Raw genomic sequence first — 19829 nt, 5'->3', positions numbered from 1 at the left:
TTTCTAGAAAACTTCTATAGAGCTAGCTCTTCTAGGTATAGCGTAATAAGAGATAGAAGTTAGAAGAATTTCTTCTTTAGAGTTTACTCTTCTAACTATATATATATTAGTTAATCTAGCTATATAAACTTATTATTTAATATATTATAGTTAGTTTTAACTATATAGAGCTTATTAACTAATAATATAGTAGCTTTAAGTAGTTATTTAAAAGTAAAGTCTTTTTAGTAGTATAGTATAGAAAAATAGAAAGATACTAAAACTATTTTAAAATTATTACTTCTAAATATATAGAAGACTTATAGTATATATAATCTTATAATATATAACTTTATATAGCTAGATTATTTATATATATCTATAGTTAGAGAAGAAAACTCTAGAAAGACTTTTTTTAAACTTCTACCTCTTATTACGCTATCTCTAGAAGAGCTAGCACTATAGAAGTTTTCTAGAAATCTTTATTAGATTATAGATACTATATACTATAAGTTTTATAGATTATTATAGTAATATAATAGTACTTACTAGAAGTAAACTAGATTTTTTCTAAAAGTTAGTTAAATACGTATAGCTTTTTAATTACGTAATATATCTTAGTATAATTTCTATAGTAGGTATATATAGTATAGTTCTATCTATATTTAAAATTTTATAGAAAAATATTAAGGTTTCGCTTAGTTATTTAAGTAAAATCTATTAATTTTCGTTAATTTTCCTTGCTAAGAAATCGTAAGGCGTTCGGTAGTATAGAGCTTTTAGTAGTAAAGTACGTTATATTCTAAAATTATTAGTACGTTATAAAAGTTTTTATATTACTTTTTTATAGATCTAGATACTTAATATATAGAAAACTATAATTTATAACTTATAGATTATTAATATATTACTTTCTATAACGTACTTTACTATTAAACTACCTATACTATTAAACTGCCTACAATTTCTTAGCAACAAAAATTAACGAAAATTAACTCGTTTTTCTTAAATAACTAAGCGAAACCTTAATATTTTTCTATAAAAATTTATGTATATATTCTTTATAGTATATTATACCTTATACTAAAGTTACACTAGAATATATTACGTAATTAAAAAGCTATACGTATTTAACTAACTTTTAAAAAAAAATCTACTTTACTTCTAGTAAGTACTCTTATATCTCTATAATAATCTATAAAACTTATAGTATATAGTATCTATAATCTAGTAAAGATTTCTAGAAAACTTCTATAGTGCTAGCTCTTCTAGAGATAGCGTAATAAGAGGTAGAAGTTTAAAAAAAGTCTTTCTAGAGTTTTCTTCTCTAACTATAGATATATATAAATAATCTAGCTATATAAAGTTATATATTATAAGATTATATATACTATAAGTCTTCTATATATTTAGAAGTAATAATTTTAAAATAGTTTTAGTATCTTTCTATTTTTCTATACTATACTACTAAAAAGACTTTACTTTTAAATAACTACTTAAAGCTACTATATTATTAGTTAATAAGCTCTATATAGTTAAAACTAACTATAATATATTAAATAATAAGTTTATATAGCTAGATTAACTAATATATATATAGTTAGAAGAGTAAACTCTAAAGAAGAAATTCTTCTAACTTCTATCTCTTATTACGCTATACCTAGAAGAGCTAGCTCTATAGAAGTTTTCTAGAAATCTTTATTAGGTTATAAATACTATATACTATAAGTTTTATAGATTATTATAGAGATATAATAGTACTTACTAGAAGTAAAGTAGATTTTTTTTTAAAAGTTAGTTAAATACGTATAGCTTTTTAATTACGTAATATGTTCTAGTGTAACTTTAGCATAAGGTATAATATACTATAAAGAATATATATATAAATTTTTATAGAAAAATATTAAGGTTTTGCTTAGTTATTTAAGAAAAACGAGTTAATTTTCGTTAATATTCTTGCTAAGAAATTTGTAAGCTATTTACTTATATAGGCTATTTACTTATAAAGTACGTTACGTAAAAAGCTACGTAAAATATAAGTAGAAACTTAATTTTTATAATATAGTTAATATAGCTATATATTAGATTCTTAACTTAGTACTTATATACTATCTTTAATAGTAAGAAGTAGCTAATATTAAGTAGCTATAGAAGATATAATAAATATACTAGTATATAAAAAGCTATAATTTTATTCTTCTTATAGTACTACTAGAATTTAATAAAGCTATAGCTTTTATAGCTATCTAAAATTAGTAAATAATATATATCTATAATATTTAGTATATATATTAAAGTACTTTAACTATATAATACTAACTTTATTTATTATTTAGCTACTTTTAGAAATAGCTATAACCTAGTTATATAGTAGCTAGCTATCTTTATACTATACTAAAAGATAGTTCTTATCTATAATAATAAGAAATAGTAGAATCTATATATTATCTACTACTCTTACTATTATAATTACTAAAATCTACTTATAATTATCTTTTAGAGCTAGTAACTACTATCTAAGATAATATTATTTCTATTATAAAGCTAGATTTATTAAAATTATATGTATTTTTATTAGTAATACTATACTTTATCTTTATATTATCTACTAGGTTAAACTATATTTAAATAATTATAGAATTTTCTTACTTTACTTTCTAATAGTTATACTTATAATTAAGCTATATTTTAAGCTTAGAATAGCGTATAATAAAGTAGTTTAGCTAGTTCTTATCTATAATCTTTCTCTCTTACTTAGTAAGTAGCTTATTAGCTATATCTTAAATAGTAGTAAGCTAGAGAGTAAATTCTTACGCGTCTAGGTCTAGTATATACTTAACTATTATCTACTCTTTATTTATAGTAAGCTTTATTTAATTAGATATCTTTTTATATTATAAAGTAACTCTAGTATATTAACTATAGACTTTCTTCTATAGTATATTATAGAGAGCTATAGTATATTATAAGCTTAGCTTAGAGTTCTATTAAATAGTCTAAAGTGTAAGCTATATCTAGAATTTATCTAAAGTTAATTAGATATTTATAGAGAGCTTTATAATAAAGATAGTAGTATTTAGTAAGAGCTTAGTATTTTTAGAGAGTTTAATAGTATAGAGCTTTTAATAGTAAAGTATATTAAGTAATCTAGGTTAAATTAAAGCTATACTAAGATAGAGAGTAGGTAGGTATCTAGAGCGAGCTAGCTTATATAGAGAGAAGACGCACCGCTTAGTAAGAGAGCTTAGTAAGCGAGTAAAAGTTGCCCGAAAAGGTGAGAGAAAAGAAAAGGCAGGTAACGCCGTTACACGCCGCTAAGTATATGCGACTTAGGCTACTCTACCGCTAACATAACGGCGATAACAACTTTAACGCTTAACGCGAGGCGATTGTACGAATAAAGCGCTTTTAAATAAGCTATTAATTGTAATTATTGCCTATATATTGGTGGAGTTACGGGGGGGGTGCCAAAGTGTACTATTTTTGGTGTTCATGCACGTGACTGAAAAACTTCTGGCCACCCTATGGTACGAGTGCCTTAAACGGCCTCCGACCAATGCAGGAGCCCCAACGTCCGATGGCACTTCCCGGCTTGGCGTTCTCGTTGGTGCCTGTTCAACCGACCCACCAGTTGCCGACCCTTCTCTTAAACACTCGAGAAAGCACGGCGAACACGGGCGAAGAACGGTACGAAGGGCTGTTCTTGTTGAGAAGCGCAAACATTGACGGCATCAATATAACAGCATAGTGATCGCATACAACCATGTGGGAAGCGCCTCGGATCTCGGACAGCGACTGAATCTCGAATCCTCAGCAAGTCGGGAATCGAGCTGGAAGAAAACGCACTCTATATTCCGAGGACGCTCCCTCAAACGAACGATGAAGCGTCACGAACCCAAGACCTCCAAGCGAAGCTGCGAAACCAAAGCGATCCTCGAAGCGAACCCGAAAGCTCCGCGACCGAGTCGAACCGCCGAAGAAGTATACACAACCATAACGGTGCGTTCGGCTGATCCGCCTTCTCGGACACTCAGCTCGACAAGCTTCGGCCCGTTCGAGGGCGAAACAGGACGGCCTGCGGCAAATGTGGGTAGGTAAAGTGTTAGGTTGTGGTATCGTTGTCGTGGACGGATCCGGAGGAGGTGCCGTACATAGGTAGCTAGAAGGCGATTCGGAGACGGGATTAGTTGGCTTTTTCATGGAGCTGTGTGGTGGACTTTTCGGATGATATGGCATAAGAGAAAGCAGGTAGCAGATGTGCCTGATCTAGCTACCGTGGGCCCTGTTCTGGGTTCCCGATGCGGTCCCGTTCTGGTCCCTGGATCTCACTACTTATTTCGAGACGCGGGCTTGGATCTAGCCGGCTATGGGAAACACTTTGGGAGCTCGCCCTACCATGCTAGCAAGCTACGCGCTTTTTGGAAGGGTCAACACCTCTTTCTCTTCCCTCATCATCCGCACCGCGAGAAATACCCCGTCTCCATTGTTATGTCTTGCCACTGCAGCAGGTATTCGTGAATGGCTTGTTGACGAACCATTCTTCCAGACTGGACATCGCGAACTTCGTCCGTTTTTTTGGGGGGGGGGGGCAAGCTGTCACGTTCATTGCACGTCTATCATCGGTTCCGACTTCCGACTTTCATCTATGCAATACCCGATCGAACTGTGTGGTCTACAGATGCTGGACGCCAAGCATCACGATGTCACTGTTGCACTCGGACTGAACCGCCACGCCGACATGGGATCAATATGACTGCACCTTCCTCCTTTGGGAAGCATTGGAGCGCGAAGGCTCGGAAGATGCTAGACGAGCCGTCTGATTGGGGTCCTAAGGATGGAAAGCGCAATGCAAGGAGGACAGGGTTGCTGATACAATTGAAGCTTATGTGCGATGCGGATACCGGCGTTCTCACGTATGTGTGGGTCAAAGGGCATTCAAAGCCATTTCCAGATTTCCGAGTGTGAGTGCGCTGAGGGTCTGGCGACTTAGATTTTGCTGACACATTATCAGGCAGCACAAGTGTCGGAATTTCGATGCTGTCCTTCAGTGGGTGAAGGATCACCAAACATATCAATCAGGATCCACTGGGATAAAGCGAGTCCAGGGTGCTAAAGAGATGGAACATCCACCCGAGCGTTGGGATGGATAACGGCCACGGGCGAAGCCGCTGCCGAGGGGAAGCTTCGTCCTAAGCTACAAGGTTAGGCAACTTACAAGGGAAGCAATACCATGTTGAATGAGAAATGAATGCCTTCCGCATCTTGGTTATCTGGATCAGCCAAGCAAGCCTCGCGATGTATCTTTTGCTCCCAGTCCCAGCCGATGATCCGCAGCAGTCGATAACATGGCAATCACCCGAAATTGCATACAGTACCCCATACGTGATTTAGTGAACAAGAATCGGATTAGTTTCAAAAATCGATCAACGTAAGGCGGGGCGCTAATTCTTCGAGCCGATCCAAGTAGTGCGTCCTCTTCCACGTCCGTTGCTCGTTCTGCCGTATGCGGTAGTCGGAGATAATCTTGGGATTTAGTGAATCTAAATCGAAGGCTAACGCCGGGTCGGCTCACTCCGCTGGCGGGACGATCGTGAACTAATTCCGGGCATAAACTCTTTCATGCGCACCTCGGGAATATCGTACAAACATGCCGGCATGTTCGACTCATCTTTACAATTGACCAATCTGAAGACCGGGGATAAACATGTGGCAGCCAAAGAAAACGGACAAAGGGAAAGTGAAAAAGGAATCAGAACTCTTGAAACGGGATCCATGTTTACACAATATCGCACATTCGTTATTGGTAAAACCGCGAGACTGCCAAAGAAGTAATGTGCTTGAGAGTATAAGTTGAAGAACTGCCTACGTGAAAGGAATTAGAAAAGCATTAGTCTAGCCATCCCCCAACGTGCGCCGTAGCATCAGAACCTCGTGCTTGGTGACGAAGACGCTGTTTAGAGTAGTGGCGGCGTCGGCGCTGTCCCCGAGCCCCAGATTGTCCAGCGCATCCACCAAGTCTCGCACCTTGGCGCCCTCCCAATTGCCAGCATCGGTAGTCCAGAATACTCGCTTGATGCCGACCGAGTTCATGTATGAAATGCAGCGATAACAGGGCCGTGATGCCAGGGCCGTGGGTGGCCTCTCTTTGGCAACGGTTGCTAGAGTGGCTGCTGATGATGGAGGCGGATGAGGATTGACGAGCTCATCATGCAAAGAGCCAGTCAACGGCTTTGGCTCAATGGGCGCTATGTCCGGAATATCAGCTCCGCAGCAGGAGTGTGCGTTATCCGAGGCAGACGTGGACCTGTAACCGAGCCGAGCGACATACAGATCCGCGCCGTTGAGTCGTGGATGCTTCATTCGCTCTGCGACGCTGCGGGACTTCTGACCTGTTTGTCCTTTCGGTATCAGCATGGGCTGCGTCTTGGCTGGAGGAACCGGTGCGTTCCTCTTGTGCTTCTGCTCCGGTTAGCAAAGGTATAAAGGAGTCGTCAGACCGCATACCTTGTTATACGACGTGCAAATGGATGGCTTGTTCGAGCGCGTCTCCTGGATTTTGGGGCTGGAGCTGGACTCTGAAAGATACTCGCTGCTCGACGAATCAGGACTCATGTTGGAATGGCAAGGCGCCACGATCGTCTCCGGCGCCGACAGCTTATGCGCATACTGTCGGCGCTTGTGTTGTTGACCATTGTACTTTTTGCCGTTGTACTTGGGGCCGTGGTACTGATTGCCGTTGTTGCTGTGGTACTGATACTTCTGATTCTTGGAACGGTGTTTCTCTGGACTGCTCTCCGTGGATGAAGGCGCATACTCCTCGTCCTCCTGAGGTTGAAACGCGAGATCCAGTTTGGGCCGGTTGAGATGCACAGCCTTCAAAACGCCACTGTTGAACCTGATGATTGCCGGTGCGCTGCTCGGCGGCCGACTGGGCGAGCGCAGCCTTGCAGACCGTCTCGACGTAGGCTTTGATGCCCTCGCGTTGTAGTCGAGCTTTTCGTTTAGAACTACCTGATAGTTTGAAGCACGGTTTTTGAGAAGACACGGCACTGGAGGCCAGGGTGCTGGAGGCGGAGAGGGCTGAGTGGATCGCCATCATCTCCGAGTGCATCGAGAGCGGAACGTTGGCATGCTTGCCGCCGCCGTTCATGTTCTCGAATGGGGTGAACGTCTTGGCTGTATCCTCCTCTGGAACCTTTAACTCTCGCTTTAACTTATGCTTCTTCTTCAGATCGGCAACGGCAGGGGCATCGACAGAGCGAGCAGAGAGGCGGCCCGTCTTCAAGGCGCCACCGTTGAAGCCGGAGCGGCAGTCATTGTAGCCTTGGCCGATGACCTTACCGCCGCGAACAATGATACATCCATGACGATAGCGAAGAGGAGAGTTGGCAGCCTGCTCGAGGCAGAGAGTCAGATAGTTGTCAGTCTTCATTTCGATGATTGTTGGGTTGCTGTCGTGGAGCTGATTGTGAAGTTGATCCGCGAATGCGAGGAGTCGTAGGGCGTCGAGTCTGGGTGAGTCTTTGTAGCTTTAAGGAGCTGTAAACGGGTTTATATGCAGGCCTGCGGAGTGCACGAAGAGAGAAGGGCTGAGTGCGCGATGAGTGTTGACGTTGAGTCAACCGAAGCTAATACACTTTCGGATAGCGGCTTGGCATTGGGAGATCACAGGTCCTCCCTTCACCTGGCCTGCATACCTCTTCACGCACACCACCCCTTCAGCACGATTCGCATACACTCGATCCAGAGTGCTTGTGAAGATTGCGATTCTCAAACCCGGGTCCTTTTGCTGTCATTTTGTCCAGAAGCGGGTTTATAATTGGCTATGGACAGTGCTCTCCACGTTTTCTCGCCGGCATGCGATATCTACAGTAAACAATGTACAGTACACGATTCTACTCGGCCCACACGACCGCGCTCACGCCGTCCTCGTTCTCGGGCGTCCCTACCGTGCTGATCCGCAGATTCGCAGCCTGCCCTGTCAGCTTGCCAGTCGCCGGGTCCCTCTTCACGATGGCCACGTTGGCCGTAGTCTGGTCGCCGATCGCGATGTAGTCGCCCGCCTTGTTGATATCAAAGGTCCGCGGATACGTACCGTATGAGGAGGTCGTCTCGGTCCAAGTGAGGGAGCCGGCGGAAGAGATTGTATACTGCGTGATGGAGTCATTGGGGCTGAACTTCTTGTCGTTGCGGTTCGTCGAATACAGGAAGTTGTCCTTGACGTGTATCTCGCCGACCTTGGTGCCGGCAGGAGCAGAAGCATTGCCCTGATATGGCGTCAGACTTTGCTTAAGGGCCAGGCTCAGGCATCCCGATCCAGATGGATACGTCACGCTCCATGCCGACACCGAATTTCCCAGCTCGTTCGCGATGAAGAGCATAGTTCCCTCCGCCGCGCGCCGGATCCGAGAGCTCGCCGTAGCCGGGGACCAGAATGTACCGTGTCGCGGACCGGTACCCGGGGGAGGCTGTGCAGCAGGGCATTCGGTGAGCTTGCCGGACGTCTTCTCGATCGAGTAGATGCGAATCATATCAGCACCAAGATCAGGAACCAGCAAGAAGTCTCCGGTCGGATCGGTGAACGCATGGTGCGGGTGTGGCGCATCCTGACGGGCGGGATTAGGGCCTTTTCCGTTCATGGTATACTTCAGCGTCTGGAGCGGCTGGCCGTTGTCCAAGGGCAGCTTGAATGTCGTCAGTTGAGACGATTGGCTATACACAGGTCAGCTCTGAGGCTCAGTTCCGCTAGGGCAACATACTAGTGGGCATTCGCGATGAAGCCCTTCCCATCCGCACCACCGTACAGACACGTCGCCACCACTCCCTGGGGCGTCGTCGCTTTCCCGGTCGCGGTTAGGGCACCATTGGCGCCTATGGAGAACGAGACGAGCGTTCCCGCTTGTCCATAGAAGTTCTCATCCGGAATGTAGAGAGCCTTGCCTGGCCCATCGTACGTTATCCAGCTGGGCAGCGTGTTACCCGTCCTCGTCGAAGTCGTTAGCGATAGCGAGCTGCCATCGAACGTCAAATAATTGACCGTTCCACTGTAATGCGTTGCATACAGGTTTGCAGCGCTTGCGAGGCCTCCAAAGAGCGAGACGAGGAAAGATTGCGCAGGCAACATGGTGGACGATGGAAAGACGCGGCAACCACAACCTCCAGATGGGCAAACTCGCTCAGTTTGTACCCACTGTTTCTTGTTCGTTCATCCCCGCAATTCTGCCATTGTCCTCGTGCGCACATTGAGGTCACCATGGTGAAACACCGTTAAAGTGCCGTGCACTAAAACATGGCACCCGGATCCTCCACCGGCGTGGTAGATGGTGGCTTAATTGCTCGGTACGTATATCTTACTATCCCGGTTAAGTTCCACAGCTCCGGAGAGATTAATTACAATCTGCACGCTGCTGTTTCGAGTTTAAATCCTTTTTTTCTTGCTCCCACCGGCTCTATTCATCAATTCCGTCATCCTGGCTTAGCTCGTGGGAATGGTAACATCCCTCCGCCTTGCTCCATCTATCGGATCTCCAATGATCTCTTGGTATGCTTGGCTTTTGCATGTCCCCGGAAATGAACCACTTCCCGATGTACTGTGCCGCAGTACTGCGTTGGGGGGAGCATATTCTATGGTTTGAGTCTGGCCGGCGTTCCCGAAGCATGGGCAACCAATTGCCGTGTAGCTACATATGGTTGCGGATGCGAAAGCCGTCACGACGCTCCCGTCACCACCTTCCGATGTCAGCCCGCAGCGTCCTGGAACTATGGAATCCTGTCAAATGGTTTTAGTTTGGCCAAAGCAGGCTAACACCATACGCTTTCGTACGGTTTTCATATAGAAACCATATACCCAGCTTTACGGAGTACACCGCGCCGCGTTATCTTGCCTTATCTCATATCTCTGTGCTCGCTTTCGAACCCCAGTGGTGTGTTGATTATTTTGCCCAATTTCAGGAAAAGCCAAGGGTGGTCAAGCCCTACATATAGGCCCAGGAAGCTTATTTTACATGTCCAGTATTGCAGATCATCCCTCGAGTTACACTCGCCTGCCGATCTATCCAATGGGAATAACATTCTTCTTGGCCTCTTTGGCCTTCCTTCTTCCATCTATCACGAATGCGACACCACTTGAGAAGAGAGCGACGCTCGACGACTGCCTTTCAAAGGGGTCTGTCCCAACATTAGCTGCTGGATCCGCAGACTACACACAGTCGCTCAAGTCGTTCAATAACAGAGTCACTTTTAAGCCAGCTGCATATGCGGTTCCGACGACTGTGAAGCATATACAGGATGCCGTGGCTTGTGGAGCGTCCAACAAGGTGCAGGTCACGGCCAAGTCAGGAGGCCACAGCTACGCTTCGCATGGCTTGGGTGGAGAGGATGGCCATCTGATCGTTGATATGCGGAACTTTGCCAATGTCACTGTCGACCAAACCGCCCAAACTGCTGTAATTGGCACTGGTGGGAGACTTGGAGACGTAGCTACAGCTCTCTACAAACAAGGCAAACAAGCCATCAGCCACGGAACATGCCCAGGGTGAATACACCTTCCCGGCCGCCCTATTCATGTCAGCCTCTCTAACATCTTCTAGCGTCGGTGTCGGAGGTCTCTCTCTACATGGTGGCTACGGCCTCATATCCCGCCTCAAAGGCCTCACCCTCGACAACATCCTCGAAATAGAAGTCGTTCTCGCGAACAGCACCGTCGTCACTGCCTCCGAGACGCAGAACCCAGATCTCTTCTGGGCACTCCGCGGCGCCGGCGCTGCCTTCGGCATCGTCACAAGCTTCAAATTCAAGACCTTCACCGCCCCCGAGAGCAACATCGTCTTCCAGTACATGGCATCGCCCTCGTCCGCCTCGCAGCTCAGCACCATGCTCAGCGCGCTGCAAAACTTCACGCGCAACACTCAGCCGCCGGAACTAAACATGCGCCTCTTCCTCTCAGCATTCACCACATTCTCCGGCGTATACTACGGCAACCGCACCGACTTCGACAAGCTGATGACTCCCCTGCTCACGAGCATGGGCATCAGCACGGGCGGCTTCTCCTCCGTGACCACCAACGCGTGGCTCGACACGCTAACCTCCTTCTCCAACGGCCCGCTCGAGCAAACCAAGCCCTACGACACGCACGAAACCTTCTTCGCCAAGTCGCTGATGCCCGAATGGCTGTCCCCCGACGCCCTCACCGCCCTCGCCAAGTACTGGGACGCCGACGCCCGCGCGAACAGCCGCGCCTGGTACCTCCTGTTCGACTGCCACGGCGGCAAAGCGTCCGCGATCAGCAACGTCGCGGCCGACGCGACCGCGTACGCGCACCGCAATGCGACGTTCAAGATGCAGTTCTACGACCGCGTGTACAGCGGGGAGTACGATGCAGCGTGGTTCGGCTTTTTGAACGGGTGGGTCAAGGCTATTAATGATGCCAGTCCGGGGGTGGACTTTGGCATGTATATCAACTATGCGGATACGAATCTGACGAGGGCGGAGGCGCATGAGCATTATTGGTTGGGGCATTATGAGAGGTTGAGTGGGCTGAAGCAGGTTTGGGATCCTGGGCATGTGTTTGAGGGGCCGCAGCTTGTGGGGAGTTAGGTGGGGATGGGGTGGTTTTGGGAGGAGGAGCATATATTTGTATGTGGATTTTAGATGCACGAATGCAATATCTGATTTATCGAGCCTGGCAATGTGGGACATGTTCGGATGCGAAAAGGACAAAGGAAAAGAGGACTAGAGCCACTTCATTATCGCCATCGACCCTCAGTGGGCTCTCCTCCCAGAGCTTATGGAGTCCCCCCGCCCTGTGTGTGGGGGTTTGTGAGAGGACTAGAGAGTAGAAATATATCATATTTCGATTTCTAATGGAGGGGAAGGTAAGAGAAGACCTTAGTATATGCGCGGGGGGATAGGACTATATAGACCATGCGGGTAGATATGCTTCGAGAGAATACACTGAAGCAATAGCAGGTACCGGGGTGGAACTCATCCCAGCGACAGCCGTTGTGTGACTTTAAGTATGGCAGCGGTATTAGCCCCACACTAGTGCTGTACTGTGCTATGAACGACTTCGCGCAGTCACGGTTACACGGAGCGAAAGGTTAGCATATTTGGATGACTTCGATAGGAAGCAGCAAATAATGAAATTCCATGAGACGATCAATTACTACATGCTACACCAGTAGCACCTTGAATTCCCCAGAAAGATATGGTATGGTATGGTATAAAAGAGGGATTAAAAGACAGTCATGAAGAGTGGTATCATACCAAGCAAAAGAAATCCCTCCATCCATCCCAAGTAGAAAGCGCCGATCGTAATCGTCGCTGGAAACCAAAGTCCATCATCACCCTACAATATATACAACGCGCGCCCCTACCCCGTAATCAGTCCCCACCGTCTACAACTTGCTGAAATTCCTCGTGATCATTACGATGACGCCAGCCACGACTTTGATCGCAATCCTCAGCACGAATACCATCGCTTTAAACGCAAACGTTAGCACCGAAATAATCGTCCTCGTCACCACCGGCAGCTTCTCTTCCTCCTCCTCTTTCCGCTTTGCCTTCTTTGCCGCTTTCGCACTGGCCTTCGTCTTCCCCTGTCCATACCACTCACCCAACTCGATATCCTTGTCGAACGAGCCGCTCTTCGAAGACGAGACTGTGGGAGTCTTATTCAGCGAGGATTTTCTCAGGCTGGATGTCGGATTCTTCGTTTTGCCGCCCCAGGAATTGAATCCTTCGCGGAAAGCTTCCTTGAATGGCTTAAGGTCTGATTCCGGCTTTGGGCCTAGCAGAATACTGGGGGGCGGAGGCTCGAAGTTCTCGCGAATGGACTTTGCTCTGTGTCTTCCGCGGACTGCTTCTGCGACTGCGACGGCGAGGAGGGCGGAGGCAGCGACGTCGACGAGGAAGGGGTTGCCGAAACGAGTCAAGGCGCCGAGGTTGAGGATGAGTGCATCGTTGTTAAAGTCGAGCCGGGCGAGCATGGCGTCGTCTTGGGCTGCGTCGGTCGTGGTGGGGAGCTGGCCGACGGACATTTCGGAGGGCGTGATGGATATGGGTCGGGTTTCCGAGTTGAGGCTGTCTATCCGGGGCGGTGGGTGGAGAGGGGAGAATGCGTTTGCTCGTGGCGAGGAAGGAGAGAGGATGTATGGGTTGAGGAGGGTTATTGAGGCGGGCTTTTGGCGGGGTAGTTGTGCAGTTGGGGGCATGTTATGGCCGTAGATAGCGGTCACGGGGCGTGTTGAAGGCGTGTTGATGACCGAGCAGTCGCCTTCGAGTTGGATGGGGAATGATCCGAGGGTGGGATGGTGGAGATGATATGTGCCTGCGGATGGCATGTGCTGAGCCCAGGGATTCGTTTGCTGCTCTGTAGAGTCGCGGGTCCAGGATAGTGCACAGCATTCGCGCTGCGCTGCACCGGCCAGCACATCCTCAGCCAGGCGTTGAGCGGCGGGGGATGTGGCACCAGGATCTGCGAGTGCTATGTGGGTTGCAGCGGGCGAGTTGGCCGCAGCATCAAGTGCGGCCAGCGCGGCGAGCTTAGGGAAGATGCTGGTTAGGAGAGTCACTGGCTCCTGCTGATGAGGATCGAAGAGGCTGTTGTCCATTGACGGCGGTGCGATGAGGTCGAGGTGGGAAACAGGGAGGACGCGTGGTTGGGTAGGATGGTGGCGTTGGATTAATAGCTCGTTCATGATACTCGGTATCTCATGCTCCCCGGCCAAATTAGACTGCGCCAGACTGTAGAATGGAAGAGACGGGGTTGTGCCGAAAGTTACTGTTGGGTTTGCTGCCGTTGCCCGATGCATTCGTAGAGCGTATAGTTGTACAGCCGGTTCTTCCTGGCCGTTGGTGGCTACCCAAAGATTATCGAGCAGATGTGAGGGCGTGAAGAATGGCTTGGGTGGTGGGCTCGTGCTACCGTCTCCTGTGACGTTACTGTGTGGAACATAGAACTCGGGAGAGTACGGTGACCGGCTGACTTTTGATGCTGGGATGTGTGTAGGTGATGCTTGCGTAGGCTTGTATGCTTGTTGGGCGAGAGGCTTCGTCGGGTCGAAGACCGGGAACATTGACCGCATGGGTACTTCTTGTCGCGGCGATACACTCCGGACCTGCGTTGCCGTGCTATTCGCTCGCACTAGGGTATCACTCGTGGAGAATGCGGGAGATGTGGTTCGGTTCGGGTCCGGACTGGAATTGGGCGACCTTCTGTAGGCTTGGCCATCTTGGACTGTGAGGGATGGTGATGCAGCGCGAGGATCCTGCACCCTAGGAGGAGCCCTTCGACGCTGGGTCGGGGACGGCTCTCTTGGGCGTGGTGGTGATTCGAAGGTTGCTCTGCTCTCTGACGGAGGTGTCCGCGCGGCTGAAGAATTAGGTATATGCACCCGCGGAGGCGGCGGTGGTACCGCGGGTGGAGGGGCTATTGAGCTCGAGGGCGATACCGGAACTGAGTTGACTTGGATAATGAGTTCGTGGAAGTCGGTTGGCGGCTTTGTGCTCTTTGCATTCTCCATCTTTTCTGCCACAGGAACCGGCTCTGGGGTCGGCGTCTTTATTCGGAGCCTTCGGTTCGGACTCGTCTGCCTCGGAGGGCGAGATGGAGGGGGAAATAACTGAAGTGCTGGACCAGCCATGTTGAGCCTTCTCTTGAATTAAGCTGAAATGCTAAAAATACAGAACTGAATCGCACCCAAAGACACCGAAGAGGGACCAACAACCTCAATGCAGAGATCACAAAGTTTCGACCATGGTAGAGGAAAGTATCGTGCCGGGTAGTGTGGGGTCAAGGAGTTTAAGATGGTCGTGCTCACGTCCATGCCCAAGCCTGTGGGTAAGTCTTGAGTATGCAGCAAAGCAATAGCGGCTCCTCATTGTTTCCCATGCAGAAGAGTGCTCCTTGGGGCGTCCTGGCGTAGTCAGTAATCCAATCAAGGCGCACGTAATCCTCGGCGCTTCCATCAGATGAGCGGCGGCGGTTATAATTTTGGTGGTTGGCTGTCGTCGCTGTAAGCGCCCAAGGCTCGCCGCTCGCTACACCGCCAACCGCGTCCGCGCAGACCCTGCGTCCCGCAGTGATTCGTCAGACGCCGTGTGCTGGCCCTGCGCACAGGGCACCAATGTATGTGATGGACTGACCAGCGGCCCGCTGCGATTATCTCGGAGATCTATTTTGAGCGCTAACGTCCACTCGGCGGTCTGCCAGCGAAGCTCTCGCCTACTCGTCCCTCTGGAGCGAAGAGCGGAGAACCCATGTCGCGATCCTCTTTCGGTGCGGACAGTGGAAAGACGTTGGAAGTGTATCACAGTAATCCGGCAGCTGTTGTTTCCGTATGCAAGACATCTATCGCACGCTATTTCCAGATCACCCTGGAGCAGACGAGAGCAAGCAGCCTGGAAAAGTCGCAGCAGTATTCGATCGACGCGATAATTTTCTCGAACGGCCCGTCGGGGCTTGAAGCAACGAAGCCACGAGAAGGGTGAGCGGCTCTAGGGGTTTCTGAGGGGTGAGTGTAGCCGCCGGGACGATGAGCGATGCCAGAAGCAGCTTAGCGTGCAGTTTGCAAAACACAGGCCAACAGCCATCGGAAGGAAGGGCATCGTTGAAGAACTCTCGGCATGCATTCCTCTCGGCACCTTGGGCGTTAGCGTCAATATTCAGGCGATTCCAAAGCCGCCATATCGAGGTGTTCTTGGCTTCGGATAGGGTCCTTGGGTAGGTCAGCGAACATACGATCATGTCTTCTACTTTTCCTTGGCTCTACAGTTTGCTGTCAGCATTTCAAGGGTTCGTACATCTAGAACTCGGGAGACATGAGGCAAAGACATTAGGAACAAGTCAGCACACGGATCGCTGGCTTCGTGCTCATGAGACTTGCGACCTCGGAAGCCCTTGGAGATTTGAAGGGAACAGATGGCGCTAGACCGAATAAGGCATATCGATAACCTTAATTTTCCAGGGACCAAGAAAAGTTCGTCATCGCTCGTCGCAGAACATCCGCAACCTTCACGATGCCCACTGAGCTAGAAGAGGTAGGCCATCTTCTCCGAAGCTCGGGGACCTGCTTTCTAACACCTCTTCCATAGCTAGTCGAGTTTCTACACCATGGAAACACGCAAATACGGCAAGTGGGTAAGAAACGGCCCCTCCACCCCGCGATGAACCTCTAATTGACACGACACAGCTGCGGACCACCTCGTCGGCTACTCGCAGTCGCACACGACTCTATTCAAGCGCAACCAGCTTGCGCCTGTCAAGGACCTAAAGCTCCTCGTCAAGGACTACGCGCCGATCGCGAAGAACGCCCTCACGATCCTCATCAACATCTCGCACGACGGCGAGGTGCAAAAGGCCCTTGCGGAGGACGACGCCTTCCTCGAGACGCTTCTGTCGCGGATAACCGTATGCCAGTTCCCCAGAACGCGTCACAGGGCTGGATGGAAGCTTACACCTGGCGCAGAGCAAGAAGGAGCAGAATGCGAACGAGATGGCAATGCTCCTCGCCAACATGGCGAAGGATGACTCCCTCCAACGGGTACTGGAGCTAAAACGAGACATACCAAAGGAGCTCTCCAAGTCAAAGTGGGCTATGGATCAGCTGCTAGACTGCTTCGTCAAGGGGGCGGGAGGAGGCTACAACAAGGACGCCGACTACGACTACCTGTCGTACTTCTTCGCTGATCTGGCCAAGGTTCGCATACACAGATATGCCCGACATGGGAAGAGTGCTGATCAAAGTGCAGTTCCCAAAAGGCCGCAAATACCTAACCACCCCGCAATCCCACGATGACGACGTCATTCCCTTAACGAAACTCCAAGTCTTCACCTCCCACCCCTCGCACGTCCGCCGCCTCGGTGTAGCCTCAGCGATCAAGAACGCCGCCTTCCTCGTCTCCTCGCACCGCGCCCTGCTCTCGAACCTCTCGCCCGACCCGAACCTGCCTCCACCGCATATTGGCGCGAATCTCCTGCCCTACATCCTCCTCCCGCTCATGGGCCCGGAAGAGTACTCGGACGAAGATACAGAAGGCATGCTTGACGAACTGCAATTGCTGGAGCCGGATAAGGAACGGGAGAAGGATGCGGAGATTATCAAGACGCATTTGGAGACTCTGCTACTCCTGAGCACAACATGGGGGGGGAGAGATGTGCTGAGGAAGGTTAAGGTGTATCCGATTATTAGGGAGTGCCATTTGCATGTAGAGGATGAGGGTGTGAGGGATGCATGTGATCGAGTGGTGCAGATTATCATGCGGAAAGAGGAGGGGGAAGAGGAAGACGCGCCGAACGGTGCGGGGGATAGGGGGAGGTTGGTGGAGCTGAAGGATGAAGAAGAGGACGAGGATGAGAAGATCGTTGATATCTGCTGAAGATTCGATATGCCTAAATCTGAATCCTCGCGCTGAAGCGAATCCGGAGAGCCCGTGTACGCTGACATGATGCTGAACGCCCGCTATGCCCCAGTCTACACGCACCGTACCTTTTCTACACCTTAACCGGTCTGATCCCATCCTCCCCACTACTCCTACTCTTCTCGCTTGCCTCCTTCTCTATCTCGCTCCCCGCCCTCAAAGGACTTTCATTTCCTGGCTCAGCTGCCACCTCCTCCAGCGCTTTCTCTTCCGCCCCTACCTCTTCGTCCCTCCCTACCTCCTCCTCTCTGACATGCATCGCCCTCTCCGCTGTCCTCCCATCCGCACTCCCCTTATCCATCTTCTTAAAACTCCACCCCCCGCTCCACCCCACCCATCCCCTCTCCCACGGCCCCTTCACCACCATCGTCAATATCGCGCCCCCAATGAACCCCACACTTGCGCTGCCCGACCCGATCCAGCCAGCTCTTGCGTAGATATGATTGCCCGCCGCGGTCCCCATCAACTGGCCACAAAACGTCGCGACCATGAACGCGGTGTTAACGCCGTTGCGGCGCATAGGTTCGATAGCGTAGATGGAGCTGCGATTAGCGATCTGCGCGGTCTGCATGCCGAAGTCGAGCAGGAAGGCCTGGAGGACGGGGCCGGCGATGTTGAAGGTGCCGATGTAGGTGCCGAGGCAGATGCCGAGGAGGCAGCAGGAGAGCCCGACGAGCACGGTGAGGTGCGGGACGAAGCGGTCGGTGACTGTGCGCGCGTACAAGGGCCCGAAGCACATGGCTGCGATGCCGATGAGGCCGAAGAGGCCGATGACGAGGGAGCTGTAGTGGTACGGGGCGCCGGCGAGGAGGAACGTTAGGGTTGTCCAGAAGCTTGTGAATGTGCTGCTTGTGAAGAAGCCTGCTATACAGGCTTGCACGAGCACCGGGTGGCGGCCCAGCATCTGTAGGATACTCCAGAGAAGCTTGAAGTAGTTGAAGTTGGCATTGGTGGAGGGATAGTCCGGCATGAACAGCCAAAGCAGGACGAAAATGCTGGATTGGAGCGCGAGGGCTAGCCAGTAGATAGCGCGCCAGGAGACGAAGTTTGTCAGGGTGCCGGAGAGGACGCGTGCGATGAGGATGCCAAGTTGGAGGCCGGAGACAACGACGGAGAGGGCGGCTGCGCGGCGGTGTGGCGGGGCTAGGTCGCCGACGAGCGGGAGCATGAGTTGGGGCGTGACGGTTGTGATAGAGACGAGGAAGGAGAGCGCTGTGAAGACGGAGAGGTTGGAGGTTATGCAGAGACCGAGCCTAGGATGCCTGTTAGCTGGATATCTTCGATGAAAGGGAGGCTCAAGATGAGGGAATGCAGGGCAACTTGACGAGAGCAAGACCAAGTAAGTGCAAGATTCCTAAGGCCGGATATCCCATCTTAGACTTGCCGGGTCGAGAGATAGGTCATGGGCCATCATGCTTGTTCAAGCCACTCTTATTGCCGTCTGCCTCATCGGCACAAACCCCTCTCAATGCACCAGCACAACCCCCTTCTCACGCCCAATCATTGCAACAAATGTTCTCTTCGACCGTAATAGAGAATAACCTACCAAAGCAAAGCAGTGACCCCAACCAAACCCACCACAAAGGGCCTCCTCGGAAACAGATCCCCCAACGGACACAAGAACAACAACCCCGCCGCGTACCCAGCCTGCATGACCGTCGGAATCTGCGCCACCTTCTCATACTTGACTCCAAAATCATGCGCTAAGATGTTCAGAATAGGGTGGCTGTAGTACAAGTTCGCGACAGTAAATCCCGCAGCGAACGCAAACAGGACGTTCATTGACATGGAGAATTGGGGTGGTTTGGCGGGGTCCCACCGACATCGTGGCGGGGTCCATGTTAGGAAGGTGCAAAGTTTGCGCCCTAAGGGGACGGGTTTCTGTGGTGTTGACGAAGATGTGGTGGACGTCTGCGAAGTCGAAGTGGCGGTGATTGGTGGATCGGTGGCTTGTGCCTTTTCGGCGTTTGGCTCGGACGTCATGACAGGCCGCCCGTCTCACACATTGATCCCCAACTCTTGCAAAATGCACACAGCAGGCTCACAACAAGAAAAGAGACAGCAGTAATGCGAAACGAGACAACAGAGAGGAAATAGAACGGAATTAAGAAAGCTAAAAGTCCATGACGGAAAGCGAAAAGCCATCGGCAAAGGAGGAGAAGCGCAGGAGCCGAAATCCGCCCGATATCATTACCAATCACTTAGGCAGTCGCTCGCAGCTAACCCGATAATCGCAGCCGTCATGCAAGATAGCTGTGGTTCACTTCACTGTCTCACAGATTAGCTGACGAAAGGAAGGAAATGGGAAGCCTCCACCAAAACAGTGATTTGACTGATTTCGATTCTGTTTGGCCCCTGCTGATAGCCACTAATAAGCCAGACCTGCGACTACATTACATCCGCTGTAGGAGGTCGAGAGAAAAAACACCCAG

At 49.3% G+C, this 19829-nt stretch overlaps 7 protein-coding genes across 7 annotated transcripts; 4 read left to right on the top strand and 3 right to left on the bottom strand.

The window, feature by feature from the left end:
* Positions 1-3713: 3713 nt before the first annotated feature.
* Positions 3714-4563, top strand: BU26DRAFT_523173 (uncharacterized protein; the record flags this gene model as incomplete). Its single annotated transcript, XM_033829979.1, has 1 exon — positions 3714-4563. A coding segment is annotated over exon 1 (215 nt), but the record flags the coding sequence as incomplete, so codon positions are not given.
* Positions 4558-5229, top strand: BU26DRAFT_523172 (uncharacterized protein). Its single transcript, XM_033829978.1, has 2 exons — positions 4558-4940; positions 4991-5229. The coding sequence occupies exons 1-2, from the start codon at positions 4729-4731 to the stop codon at positions 5127-5129; spliced, it is 351 nt and encodes a 116-aa protein (XP_033679526.1). The 5' UTR covers positions 4558-4728; the 3' UTR covers positions 5130-5229.
* A 642-nt stretch (positions 5230-5871) lies between these two features.
* BU26DRAFT_435734 (putative isomerase YbhE) lies at positions 5872-9103 on the bottom strand (the record flags this gene model as incomplete). Its single annotated transcript, XM_033824143.1, has 5 exons — positions 5872-6427; positions 6566-6865; positions 6909-7508; positions 7879-8691; positions 8739-9103. The coding sequence occupies 5 exons, from the start codon at positions 9101-9103 to the stop codon at positions 5872-5874; spliced, it is 2634 nt and encodes an 877-aa protein (XP_033679525.1).
* Positions 9104-10037: 934 nt separating this feature from the next.
* BU26DRAFT_554457 (Glucooligosaccharide oxidase) lies at positions 10038-11574 on the top strand (the record flags this gene model as incomplete). The annotated part of the gene is made up of 2 exons (XM_033832263.1): positions 10038-10513; positions 10569-11574. 2 exons carry the CDS (start codon positions 10038-10040, stop codon positions 11572-11574), a joined length of 1482 nt encoding a protein of 493 aa, XP_033679524.1.
* A 532-nt stretch (positions 11575-12106) lies between these two features.
* Positions 12107-14985, bottom strand: BU26DRAFT_523169 (uncharacterized protein). The gene has a single exon (XM_033829977.1). It carries the CDS (start codon positions 14619-14621, stop codon positions 12375-12377), a length of 2247 nt encoding a protein of 748 aa, XP_033679523.1. The 5' UTR covers positions 14622-14985; the 3' UTR covers positions 12107-12374.
* A 576-nt stretch (positions 14986-15561) lies between these two features.
* On the top strand, positions 15562-17385 carry BU26DRAFT_492183 (DUF383-domain-containing protein). The gene is made up of 5 exons (XM_033826108.1): positions 15562-16017; positions 16072-16117; positions 16170-16387; positions 16446-16676; positions 16729-17385. Exons 1-5 carry the CDS (start codon positions 15997-15999, stop codon positions 17353-17355), a joined length of 1143 nt encoding a protein of 380 aa, XP_033679522.1. The 5' UTR covers positions 15562-15996; the 3' UTR covers positions 17356-17385.
* An 85-nt stretch (positions 17386-17470) lies between these two features.
* BU26DRAFT_435363 (MFS general substrate transporter) lies at positions 17471-19380 on the bottom strand (the record flags this gene model as incomplete). The annotated part of the gene is made up of 2 exons (XM_033824125.1): positions 17471-18650; positions 18944-19380. The coding sequence occupies 2 exons, from the start codon at positions 19378-19380 to the stop codon at positions 17471-17473; spliced, it is 1617 nt and encodes a 538-aa protein (XP_033679521.1).
* Between the last annotated feature and the right edge of the window lie 449 nt (positions 19381-19829).

This window comes from Trematosphaeria pertusa, assembly GCF_010094035.1.
Source record: "Trematosphaeria pertusa strain CBS 122368 unplaced genomic scaffold BU26scaffold_15, whole genome shotgun sequence".
NCBI lineage: Eukaryota > Fungi > Ascomycota > Dothideomycetes > Pleosporales > Trematosphaeriaceae > Trematosphaeria > Trematosphaeria pertusa.
This window is presented reverse-complemented; position numbering and strand designations above follow the sequence as displayed.